The sequence below is a fragment of the Oncorhynchus clarkii genome, chromosome 2 (assembly GCF_045791955.1).
Source record: "Oncorhynchus clarkii lewisi isolate Uvic-CL-2024 chromosome 2, UVic_Ocla_1.0, whole genome shotgun sequence".
NCBI lineage: Eukaryota > Metazoa > Chordata > Actinopteri > Salmoniformes > Salmonidae > Oncorhynchus > Oncorhynchus clarkii.
In genome coordinates this window covers 49,542,734-49,555,971 of record NC_092148.1, presented here as the reverse complement: position 1 = coordinate 49,555,971, position 13,238 = coordinate 49,542,734, and the positions used below count along the sequence as shown (strand labels likewise).

Here is a 13,238-nt window from a genome sequence, read left to right as displayed (position 1 = left end):
TATTTATTCCTTGAGTTATTATTTTTCTATTTTTATACTATTTCAATTTTTTGGTTAATCTGAATTATTGGGAAGGGCCCGTAAGTAAGCATTTTACTGTTAGTCTACACCTGTTGTTTACGAAGCATGTCACAAATACAATTTGATTTGAAGTCAATAGGCTCAGTGAAACCTGAGATATGAGTGGAGACAGATTGGAGAGACATCTGCCCAAGTGCTTGACTTGGGCAGGAGCTCAATGGAGCTGAGTACCGGCACCTAAAACGTTCTACTGCTTGAGCTCCTGATCCTCTTATAGAATATTATCTCAAAAGTATAATGGAGCTCCTTTACCTAAATACTAACAGTACGGACACCCAAATTGAATACCGGCACATATTTTAGTTCAAGTCAGGCTTTCAAGTGGGACATTTCATTATCTGATGGACATATGAACCAACCTACTGAGCAACAGCCTCGCAACGTCACATTCAGATGGGGAAAAGGTTGATGACACAAGACATGCGCAACGTCACATTCAGATGGGGAAAAGGTTGATGACACAAGACATGCGCAACGTCACATTCAGATGGGGAAAAGGTTGATGACACAAGACATGCGCAACGTCACATTCAGATGGGGAAAAGGTTGATGACACAAGACATGCGCAACGTCACATTCAGATGGGGAAAAGGTTGATGACACAAGACATGCGCAACGTCACATTCAGATGGGGAAAAGGTTGATGACACAAGACATGCGCAACGTCACATTCAGATGGGGAAAAGGTTGATGACACAAGACATGGGGTTAAATTTGCACTAATATATACATGTGATATATATGATATAACATTTGCAGCTTGAAATAGATAATACTACTTATTTTGGGACTACACTGTACAATTGTTGGACCGTTTAGGATTGCATAACTAAATAGGAACCCTTAAATTTTGCTGAAGTTTCAGGGGGATTTTTTTTCGAGTAACACAGGATAGAGCTGTCAAATTTGATATGTGGATAGCTAGCTTTTAAATTGTTCTAATCCTGTTGGTAAGTAACAACAAGCAAGAAGGTGATATTTAATACCAAAATATGTTGGAGACCATAGTCCATGTACTGATCTAGTGATACATTTCACTCAAGCTGTAAATTAGCACTATAAGTAACGTTGCCAAGCTATGGACTCCAAATGGGTTGCCACAATGCTAGCCACCGTGCTATTCGCTATATTGTAACGTTAGCTTGGTGGCTGATAAAATCATGTCATTTATGCTATGCCTTTTTATTATGAATTGTGTTATTGGAACATAGTTCTACATGGCTTTTGAAATGCATTTAAGCACAACCAGCTTGCTGGCTTCAGAGAACATGCAGTTTGATGTTGTTACACGAAGTTGGCCTCTGGGTGGCAGTATATGCGAACTAAATGTGACTGCTTGTTTCAACCAGTTTCAGACCTCCAATCGGTGTCCTCATCTCGATGTGATGTCGGATAAACGTCAGCGTGCAAGGGTCCAGGGCTCTTGGGCCAAACCACTGCCCAAACAACCACGTCCAACAGGTTTTCTCTCTGCCATGCAGACTAAATTAGACCAGGGCCCATATTCACAAAGCGATTTGGAATAGGCTGGTCTAGGATCAGTTTTTACCTTTCAGATGTTAATGATTAAGAAAGATTATATGGGTGGTGGGGCGGCTCTCCTACTCTGAGACACTTTGTGAAAACAAGTCCAACTCTCCCACTGTCATTTGAGAATTACATCCATGGTAATATACATGTTTTTAAATGGTCAAATGGAGGCATATACATTTTCTTTGGCAGGAGCAATTCCCAATTCCAGCACTGTTGTGATACCAAGTGCCAATCCACCACCTGCTGGTTGGGGAGTGGGACAGCGGATGTTTGAGTATCAACAGCCCGCTAAGGTAAAAAAGAAAAAAGGAGTATTGGACTTTATTGTGTTAATTGTATTAATAAATAGATATTTTCCGAGAGGAGACGTTTTTGATTTGAGGTGTCGCCATTGACGAGAGATTAAATCGGCCTTGGGCTGACAAGGATCAACTAATACATTTCCCTTCTTTCTTTCTTTCCCTTGCTCAGCCAGTCAGAGATGTCCCTACGGAGAAGGTGATGGAGTGAGTAACTTGATCAAACAGTCATCTTCTCTACTCTACGTCATTAAAACAACCCCAAATGAAAAATAGTTACGCCTAGTGGAAATATAACAACAATTCTTTACACATGCTCCTGTTCCTCAGAATGGGGGGTGATTATGAGATCAGTCATGGTCCATCAGGAGTGTCAAGGTGAGTTCTAATCTAATGCATAAGGAGGTCCAATAGACATTGGGTCAACCATATAAATGACAACAGGGGAACACCGTAGCAAAACGCTTCACAATGGAAAATCAAAATGTGCTTTTTAAACACAACCCAGAATCTCAGTCAGCTACTGCCTTCCACCCACTTAACCCGTATGCTTCCCCATTCAACAATTCTCTACCCCCCCCCCCCCCCCCCCCCCAGACTGAGGCTGATCCATGGGTTCCTACCACCAGAAGAGGCTGACTGGGCCTTCAGTAAACTACTAGCAGAGCTGCCTTGGTCTCAAAAGACTAACTACAGACAAGGTAGGTCGACAATCATGTCCCCAAGGATAGACCACAGACCAATACTGTACACTCAGCCTATAGATGTGAGCAAACTGATTTATTTTTATTTTTATCTGTGCCATGTTAGCATTGGAAGTTTCTCTCAATTAGAATGTTATTGTCATGGAATGTTTGGTATCAATGTAAGATCGACCGTCCCTGTACAGCTGATCCGGGATTCAATCTCGACAACACGTCCTATTCTCAAGCTAACATGCTATTCATTGCCCTAACAAAACCATAGTTATCTACATAGCCGCCTTTACCCACCGTTCCTTCCCATTTTCACCACATGACGGAAGGACTGGATCAGGACAAGTCTTCTCCAACCATAGGTCACAGAAGGAAAAGAGACAAGGAAGGACCATTTAAGTGGAATTGGAACCCAGCCCTGAATGAAGTTGCATCAGATTCTCTATTGGTCTCTCTGTTGGATTGAATCCAGCCACGTTCCATCATTGAGCAAGACACAGTAGCAGATGACAACAACGCGAAGGAGGCGCATGACTCAAAACCATTAAGCCCAACAAGCATATGTAGGAAGAACATGGCCCAGCCACTGCCCCTCACATTGTGTCAACACGAGTCAATTGTGACATCTAGGTTCAAGAGGAAATAGAGGGGGTGCTACTGTTACATACACACACAGACACTATATGCACACACATACTACACACACACACACACACACACACACACTATATGCACACACATACTACACACATACACCCACTCCTCTTTTATAGACTTTCTGCACATTGACTCACTTTTTCCTACTCAATCAAGACTCTAAATAGGCTCTACATGACTAAGGTTGCGTTCCAAATAGCGCCCTATTCCCTAAAGAGTGCAATACTTTTGACCAGAGCCTTAGTGGCGTGTATTCACGGATACGAGTGTATTGCTGGCTGCATACAATGCTTTTGAATGGTAAAATGGAAATGACTCTTGCCATCTGCAAGCCTTTTTGCTAGGATGCCAAGGGAAGCCAGGCTTTCCCCAAAATTTGACCAAGAAATAATGTATAAAATATGTTTCATAATTGTCCTTCAATTCACAAGTGGCTGACTGTATCTCACCGGAGAAAACTTCAGTGAGCGAAATGGCGCCCTTATGTCTCAGTATGTGTAGTCCATCTATCTGATGCTGTCTGGTCAAAAAGAGTATGACATTGTTGCTGCCCATAGCTTTAAATTCAATAGCAATGGAAGCCAGTGAGCATTTGGCCTCCCTTGATAAAAACAAAATATAAAAGAAAAGCCAATCAGTGTTGAGATGAACTGAGTAAGCTCAAAACTGAGTGCACCAAAAGAAAGTATCAAGGGAAGTCAGTTTGGATTTGGCTTCACACCAATCACATCAAAAGTAAAATGTCATTGACAGAAACAACGTGAAGTGTTGCATCTCATTGTGTCGTCCTCCGGTGGCTAGCTAGCTAAAATCTGCCCCTACCCTGAGAGGATGGAAGTTCAATATGTAGCGAGATGTACATTGTAGGCTCACATTAACTAGCTGGCTCATCGTCAAAGCCTTTTAGCTAAGTACTGTAGTCTAGGTCAACAAAAACAAAACTCGTGTAGGCTACTCTATACAGAGTCATAGACCGTTTTGCTAACTTGAAAGAGAGGACAATGGCATTGGCATTCCTCAGTCTACAAGTAGGGTGACATGTTTTTTTCTACTTGAATGCATACATACATACACACACACACACACATGCACGTGCACACAGATTTAATTTGAAAACGGTATTATGGACAGCCACATGATAATTAGCTTAAGTTGATTAGACAATTAGTTTTTTGTATCTTTAAGTTGTCACGTTATAAGACTAAGCATAGGTGATTGGATGATGTTGAAATGGTGAGGAAAGACGTTTGCGACTTGCAGTAATTCTGCAATGGTTCTAATTCATTAGTTGTTTAGTAGTCCGAAAATGTTGGAAACATTCAATTGTTGACCATGCTGTAGGTCGTGTAACCGTTTGTTACATTCAATATTTGCTTTGTGGACTTCACCGGATAGATGGCAACATACAAAGCTCAGGTTTTGTGATGAAACAAACGTGTGGTTGAATTTATTCTGCCTACTGTGACTGTCTTCTAGTTATGTAACAATGTTGCTTCTGTCCCGCTCCTCGCCCCAGCCTGGGCTTGAACCAGGGACCATTTGCACACATCCTCAACTGCCTCCCGCGAAGTATCGTTACCCATTGCTCCACAAAAGCCGCGGTCCTTGCAGAGCAAGGGAAACGACTACTTCAAGGACTCAGAGCGAGTAACGTCACCAATTGAAACACTACTTGGGCGCACTGCTAACTAGTTAGCCACGTTACACCGGTTACACTTATACTGAACAAAAATCTAAACGCAACATGTAAAGTGTTGGTCACATGTTTCATGAGCTGAAATAAAACGTTCCAAAAGCTTATTTCTCAAAAGTTTTGTGCACAAATTTGTTTATCCCTGTTAGTGAGCATTTCTCCTTTGCCAAGATAATCCAACCACCTGACAGGTGTGGCATATCAAGAAGCTGATTGAACAGCATGATCATTACACCGGCGCACCTTGTGCTGGGGACAATAAAAGGCCACTCTAAAATGTGCAATTTTGTCACAACACAATGCCACAGATGTCTCAAGTTTTGAGGGAGCATGCAATTGGCATGCCCCCCCCCTGCCCAGTCATGTGAAATCCATAGATTAGAGCTTAATTAATTAATTTAAATGTATCAACTTTTTCTTGTATGAATTGTAACTCAGTAAAATCATTGAAATTGTTGCAGCATGCATGAGAGCATCAGCTGTTCTGGACGACTGTGTGATCACGCTCTCCGTAGCCGACATGAGTAAGACTAATACACAAGGCTGCGGGGCCAGACGGCTTACCAGGACGTGTGCTCCAGGCATGTGCTGACCAACTGGCAGGTGTCTTCACTGACATTTTCAACATGTCCCTGATTGAGTCTGTAATACCAACAGGCTTCAAGCAGACCACCATATACCCTGTGCCCAAGAACACAAAGGCAACCTGCCTAAATGACTACAGACCCGCAGCACTCACGTCTGTAGCCATGAAGTGCTTTGAAAGGCTGGTAATGGCTCACATCAACACCATTATCCCAGAAACCCTAGAGCCACTCCAATTTGCATACCGCCCAAACAGATCCACAGATGATGCCATCTCTATTGCACTCCACACTGCCTTTTCCCACTTGGACAAAAGGAACACCGATGTGAGAATGCTGGTCATTGACTACAGCTCAGCGTTCAACACCATAGTAACCTCAAAGCTCATCACCAAGCTAAGGATCCTGGGACTAAACACCTCCCTCTGCAACTGGATCCTGGACTTCTTGACAGGCCACCCCCAGTTGGTGAGGGTAGGTAGCAACACATCTGCCACGCTGATCCTCAACACTGGAGCTCCCCAGGGGTGCGTGCTCAGTCCACTCCTGTACTCCCTGTTCACCCACGACTGCATGGCTAGGCACGACTCCAACACCATCATTAAGTTTGCTGACGAAACAACAGTGGTAGGCCTGATCAACGACGAGACAGCCTATAGGGAGGAGGTCAGAGACCTGGCCGGGTGGTGCCAGAATTACAACCTATCCCTCAATGTAACCAAGACTAAGGAGATTATTGTGGACTACAGGAAAAGGAGCACCGAGCACGTCCCCATTCTCATCGACGAGGTTGAGAGCTTCAAATTCCTTGGTGTCCGCATCAACAACAAACTAGATTGGTCCAAACACACCAAGACAGTCGTGAAGAGGACACGACAAAGCCTACTCCCCCTCAGGAAACTAAAAAGATTTGGCATGGGTCCTGAGATCCTCAAAAGGTTCTACAGCTGCAACATTGAGAGCGTCCTGACCGGTTGAATCACTGCCTGGCACTTCAGAGGGTAGTGCGTACTGCCCAGTACATCACTGGGGCAAAGCTGCCTGCCGTCCAGGACCTCTACACCAGGCGGTGTCAGATGAAGGCCCTAAAAATTGTCAAAGACCCCAGCCAACCCAGTCATAGACTGTTCTCTCTACTACCGCATGGCAAGCGGTACTGGAGTGCCAAGTCTAGGACAAAAAGGCTTCTCAACAGTTTTTACCCCCAAGCCATAAGACTCCTGAACAGGTAACCAAATGGTTACCCGGACTATTTGCATTGTGTGCCTCCCCCCAACCCCTCTTTTACGCTGCTGCTACTTTCTGTAAATCTTATATGCATAGTCACTTTAACTATACATTAATGTACATACTAACTAAATTGGCCCGACCAACCAGTGCTCCCACACATTGGCTAACCGTGCTATCTGCATTGTGTCCCACCACCCGCCAACCCCTCTTTTTACGCTACTGCTACTCTGTTCATCATATATGCATAGTCACTTTAACGATACCTACATGTACATACTACCTCAATAAGCCTGACTAACAGGTATATAGCCTTGCTACTTTTTTTTTCAAATGTCTTTTTACTGTTGTTTTATTTCTTTACTTACCTACACACACACACCTTTTTTTTCTCTGCACTATTGGTTAGAGCCTGTAAGTAAGCATTTCACTGTAAGATTGAATTGAATCTGTTGTATTCGGCGCACGTGACAAATCAACTTTGATTTGAAGTTGGATTCATATTTTTGTTCAGGAAATATCACGGTGGTGTATAAACTAAAGGGTAATAGAGCAAACAACGCAATTATCACAACACACCGGTTGTAATATGGCTTTTTTCCTGGCTTGGCTTCCCGAATGACTTTACCCACGCACTGCTACTGGAACCATATGGGCCCTGGTCAAAAGTAGTGCACTGTGAACGGAATAGGGTGCCATTTGGGTTGCAGCCCATGACCGACTAGAGTTTTGTTTATCCTTGTCCTGATATCATCTTTTTTTATGGGTACAGTGAAAGGTTTTGTTTTTAGCTATAATAAATGAAGTCATGTCTAAATATTTGCTTTGGGCCTAATGTATGAACTGTGAAGTCTCAACTCGAGGACCAGTGGGACAACGTTTTGGCTTTGTGAGTGTTTTCTTTTATGAAATGCCCAAATGGAGCTCTTTGAGAAATGTATTAGTGCTTGCTTCCATAGAAAAGAGCGATGGAGCAAGGTTTTATAAAGATGACCTGGGAACTGCAGGTTTACCACATTTGGGGTGGCTATTTCATGGTACAGAATAGTTTATGAAAATGTCTCCCTTGGAGTAAAACAAAGCAGTGGAAGGCACTTAGAACAATGACCACATTACTTAGCCCACACATTGCCAAATATGGATGCAAATGATGTTTTTTGGTAATTTCTCAAGAAACACACACACAGTATCAGTCACAAGTTTGGACACCTACTCATTCAAGATTTTTTCTTTATTTTTACTATTTTCTACATTGTAGAATAATAGTGAAGACATCAAAATGATGAAACAACATATGGAATAATGTGGTAACCAAAAAAGTGTTAAACAAATCAAAATATATTTTATATTTGAGATTCTTCAAAGTAGCCACCTTGATGACAGCTTTGCACACTCTTGGCATTCTCTCAACCAGCTTCATGAGGAATGCTTTTCCGACAGTCTTGAAGGAGTTCCCACATATGCTGAGCACTTGTTGGCTGCCTTTCCTTCACTCTGCAGTCCAGCTCATCCCAAACCATCTCAGTTGTTGAGGTCGGGTGATTGTGGAGGACACGTCATCTGATGCAGCACTCCATCACTCTCCTTGGTCAAATAGCCCTTACACAGCCTAGAGCACAGCATAGGTGTGTTTTGGGTCATTGTCCTGTTGAAAAACAATGATAGTCCCACTAAGCGCAAACCAGATGGGATGGCGTCTCACTGCAGAATGCTGTGGTAGCCATGATGGTTAAGTGTGGCTTGAATTCTAAATAAATCGCTGACAGTGTCAACAGCAAACCACCCCAAAACCATCACACCACCTCCTCCATGCTTCACTTTGGGAACCACACATGCAGAGATCATCCGTTCACCTACTCTGCATCTCACAAAGACCTGGCGGTTGGAACCAAAAATCTCAAAGTTGGACTCATCAGACATAAGGAGAGATTTCCACCTGTCTAATATCTATTGCTCATGTTTCTTGGCCCAAGCAAGTCTCTTCTTCTTATTGGTGTCCTTTAGTAGTGGTTTCTTTGCAGCAATTCGACCATGAAGGCCTGATTCACGAATTCTCCTCTGAACAGTTGATTTTGAAATGTGTCTGTTACTTGAACTATGTGAAGCATTTATTTGGGCTGTAATCTAAGATGCAGTTAACTCTGCTGCAGAGGATAAGTTCATTAGAGGTAACTCTGGGTCTTCCTTTCCTGTGGCGGTCCTCATGAGAGAGAGTTTCATCATAGCGCTTGATGTTTTTTGCGACTGCGCTTGAAGAAACGTTCAAATTTTCCACATTGACTGACCTTAATGTCTTAAACTAATGATGGACTGTCGTTTCTCTTTGCTTATTTGAGCTGTTAGACCTGGTCATTTTCCAAATAGGTCTTCTGTCTTCTTGTCACAACACAACTGATTGGCCTAAATGCATTAAGAAGGAAAGAAATTCCACAAATTAAGTTAAGGCACACCTATTAATTGGAATGCATTCCAGGTGACTACCTCATGAAGCTGGTTGAGAGAATGCCAAGAGTGTGCAAAGCTGTCATCAAGGCAAAGGGTGGCTACTTTGAAGAATCTCAAATATATAAAATATATTTTGCTTTGCTAAACATTTTTTTCGGTTACTACATGATTTCCATATGTGTTATTTTATTGTTTTGATGTCTTTACGAGTATTCTACAATGTAGAAAATAGTAAAAAAATAAGGGAAAACCCTGGAATGAGTAGGTGTCAACTTTTGACTGGTGCTGTATATATTTAAGTACACATCACCATTTACAATGATATTACTGGGACCTGAAAATACACTGTTTTGTTGTTTACTGTCCATATGTATTAAACTTTATATCACTACACTATTTATTCTTGTCCCTGATAGAGATCCAACTAGTCATGATTTCTCATTTTTGTTAAATTGCCTAGACGCAAATACAGTACCAATTTAGACATGTTTCACTTGGCCCTGACCGCCCAGCTCTATTGAGTCAACTCATTTCTGTGTGTGTGCAATGTACATGCACTACAGTAAGTGGTTTTGTGTGTGTGTGTGTGTGTGCGTGCGTGTGTGTGTGCGTGCACGCTTGCACCTCAGTATGTACAGAAAATGTGCTTCCATCACTAGGGTCTATTCAAGAACACAGGTTATTCATGCAGTGTAACTGTATTGTCACTGTGTTGTATAGGTGAGGCCTACGAGGAGCCCAGGTTAACCTGCTGGTATGGAGAACTCCCTTACACGTACGCCCACTCTACTCTGGAGGCCAACGCACAGGTATGGTATATCCGCACCTCCTGCTGCATGACGGGAAAAGTGGAGCTGAATTGAACGAGCGTTGTGCCTGCTTGTAAAAGAGATTTGACAATTTCCTCATGTATTTCCCCTTCACCTCAACCACTTTTGCTCTTTACCATTTTCTCTCGGACTCTTGCGTTCGCTCTACCTCACTCTTCTTGTTCCTCCTTTTTTACTCTCCTCCTCTGTCAATGTGTACACTAGTACTGCTCACACAACAGCAGCTTATCTATATACTTATTCCCTATCCCCTACTACCTCCCTAAGAAATGCTAAGCATATAAATAATCAGTGAACATGGTGAAACACTGTTGAAAAAAGGGCACTATTAACATCTAACATGAGCCGCGGTGCATAACCTCGTTCTCCCTCTTCGCCCTTCTCTCCCTCTCTCTCTCAGTGGCACCCGCTGCTGGTCACCCTGCGCTGCGCCGTAGAGAAGGCGAGTGGCCACCGTTTCAACTCGCTGATGTGTAACCTGTATAGGAACTGCAAAGACAGCATCGGCTGGCACAGTGACGACGAGGCCGCGCTGGGCACCCGGCCCACCATCGCCTCCCTCAGCCTGGGAGACATGAGGGTGTTCAGCCTCCGCAAGCAGCCTGCACCGGTAAGACTGGGATCATGGGGGAGAGGGAGACGGAGGGATGCGAGACAGGCAGGGGGGGATATAAGGTCCACCATCGCCTCACTCAGCCTGGGGGACATGAGGGTGGAGGGAGATGGAGGGATGAGAGACAGGGGATATAAGGTCCACCATCGCCTCACTCAGCCTGGGGGACATGGTGTTCAGCCTCCGCAAGCAGCCTGCACCGGTAAGACTGGGATCATGGGGGAGAGGGAGACGGAGGGATGCGAGACAGGCAGGGGGGGATATAAGGTCCACCATTGCCTCACTCAGCCTGGGGGACATGAGGGTGGAGGGAGATGGAGGGATGAGAGACGGGATATAAGGTCCACCATCGCCTCACTCAGCCTGGGGGACATGAGGGTGGAGGGAGATGGAGGGATGGTAGAGACAGGGGATATAAGGCCCACCATCGCCTCACTCAGCCTGGGGGACATGAGGGTGGAGGGATGGGAGAGACAGGGAATATAAGGCCCACCATCGCCTCACTCAGCCTGGGGGATATGAGGGTGGAGGGAGATGGAGGGATGGGAGAGACAGGGGATATAAGGCCCACCATCGCCTCCCTCAGCCTGGGGGACATGAGGGTGGAGAGAGATGGAGGAATGGGAGAGACTGGATATAAGGCCCAACATCGCCTCCCTCAGCCTGGGGGACATGAGGGTGGAGAGAGATGGAGGAATGGGAGAGACGGGATATAAGGCCCAACATCGCCTCCCTCAGCCTAGGGGACATGATGGTGGAGGGAGATGGAGGGATGGGAGAGACAGGGGATATAAGGTCCACCATCACCTCCCTCAGCCTGGGGGACATGAGGATGGAGGGATGGGAGAGACAGGGATATAAGGCCCACCATCGCCTCCCTCAGCCTGGTGGACATGAGGGATGGGAGAGACAGGGGATATAAGGCCCAACATCGCCTCACTCAGCCTTGGGGACATGAGCGTGGAGAGAGATGGAGGAATGGGAGAGACGGGATATAAGGCCCACCATCGCCTCCCTCAGCCTGGTGGACATGAGGGTGGAGGGAGATGGAGGGATGGGAGAGACAGGGGATATAAGGCCCACCATCGCCTCCCTCAGCCTGGTGGACATGAGGGATGGGAGAGACAGGGGATATAAGGCCCACCATCGCCTCCCTCAGCCTGGTGGACATGAGTGTTTAGCCTCCACAAGCAGTCAACGCCTGTTAGACTGGAGGAGAGACGGAGGGTTACAATCATGTAGGGATGAGGTTTCGCTCTGTTTGGAGTACCCCCGAAATACCTCATATGTTGAATTTACCAGCAGGCCTATGTTCCTATGGGTCTTCCCAAGTACCCCCTATGGAAATGGAAAGTACTCACAGGGGTTCACGAATGAGCGGTGATTCTTCTGCCATTTCCATCCTTGGGCAGGCTGCCCAAGTCTTTTTTTCGGGTTGCCTTAGTCCAAACAGTGTCAAAAAAAGAAAACATTTGTATTTATTTATTTTTTGGGGGATGGAAAAACACTTTCAGTGTAAACGACTAAAACTAGATAGAAAGTATGTATAAAAGATAATGGACCTATATTTTTTAAAGTAATATAATCTTTGAGAACTAACAATTATCAAAATAAAAATTAGACAGTCACGGAGAACAAGAAATTCCCTAAACTATTTAGCAGTATTAATTTTATGTTTGAGCAAAATAACATGATATTAGCAAATGCATAGCTTTAAATGTAAGATGTGTAGTATTGCAGGAAATGAGCTTTAAACTGCAAAAATCTTTTCTGCTTCATGGAGAAATGTGTAGAATTGCAGGAAATTGCCATAAAAATGCACAAATGTCTCTCCACCACCACTATGGGTGCTTCTAAAATGGTCTCAAAAATGTTTTGCTGTGCAAACCACGCCCATTGCTACGCCCACCACCCCAAGCCACCTTTTGAACCAGAAAAAAACCTATATGAAAGTAGTTTGCCATAGATTACTTTGGCCTAAATCTGGACAGTTAGCCATAGTCTTGTCAATACAATGTTATTACCCAAATTAAAAAAATAACTACAGTTTACTATATAGTACTACAGTTTTAGTGTAAAATTATCAGTGGTGTAAAGCACTTAAGTAAAAATACTTTACAGTACTGCTTAAGTCGTTTTTTTTAGGGTATCTGTACTTTACTATTTATATTTGACTACTTTTACTTCACTAAATTCCGAAATAATGTACTTTTTACTCCATACATTTTCCCTGACACCCAAAAGTACTCGATACATTTTGAATGCTTAGCAAGACAGGAAAATGGTCTAATTCACACACTTATCAAGCGAATATCCCTGGTCATCCCGAGTGTTACATGCTGACCATACGCGAGCGTTGCAAAATACATTTACACATACATGTTATTCAATCGTTGCACTCCCACTGCTCATGCGCCTCAGCGAGCGAATTCGGTTTCCCGTTTTATCTGTGGATTAATTGTCGGAGTAGAGGACCTTGTTAATTTCAGGTCAAATAACAACCCAATGTTTATATACCAGGACAAATTATCTAGCAACAGCAAGCTAGCTAGCTAAATTGCCTTAAATGTTTAATGCTTTT

General features: G+C 43.9%; 1 protein-coding gene across 1 annotated transcript in view; it reads left to right on the top strand.

The window, feature by feature from the left end:
- Positions 1-938: 938 nt before the first annotated feature.
- The window catches only part of LOC139381356 (alpha-ketoglutarate-dependent dioxygenase alkB homolog 3-like), a 21,972-nt gene continuing 9,672 nt past the window's right edge, over positions 939-13,238 (top strand). Inside the window, exons 1-8 of the mRNA XM_071124826.1 lie at positions 939-1,031; positions 1,431-1,542; positions 1,804-1,907; positions 2,086-2,120; positions 2,244-2,291; positions 2,511-2,614; positions 9,935-10,023; positions 10,445-10,654. Of these exons, the coding sequence (XP_070980927.1) occupies positions 1,467-1,542; positions 1,804-1,907; positions 2,086-2,120; positions 2,244-2,291; positions 2,511-2,614; positions 9,935-10,023; positions 10,445-10,654 (666 nt within the window). The 5' untranslated portion in view covers positions 939-1,031; positions 1,431-1,466. The remainder of the gene's footprint in view (positions 1,032-1,430; positions 1,543-1,803; positions 1,908-2,085; positions 2,121-2,243; positions 2,292-2,510; positions 2,615-9,934; positions 10,024-10,444; positions 10,655-13,238) is intronic.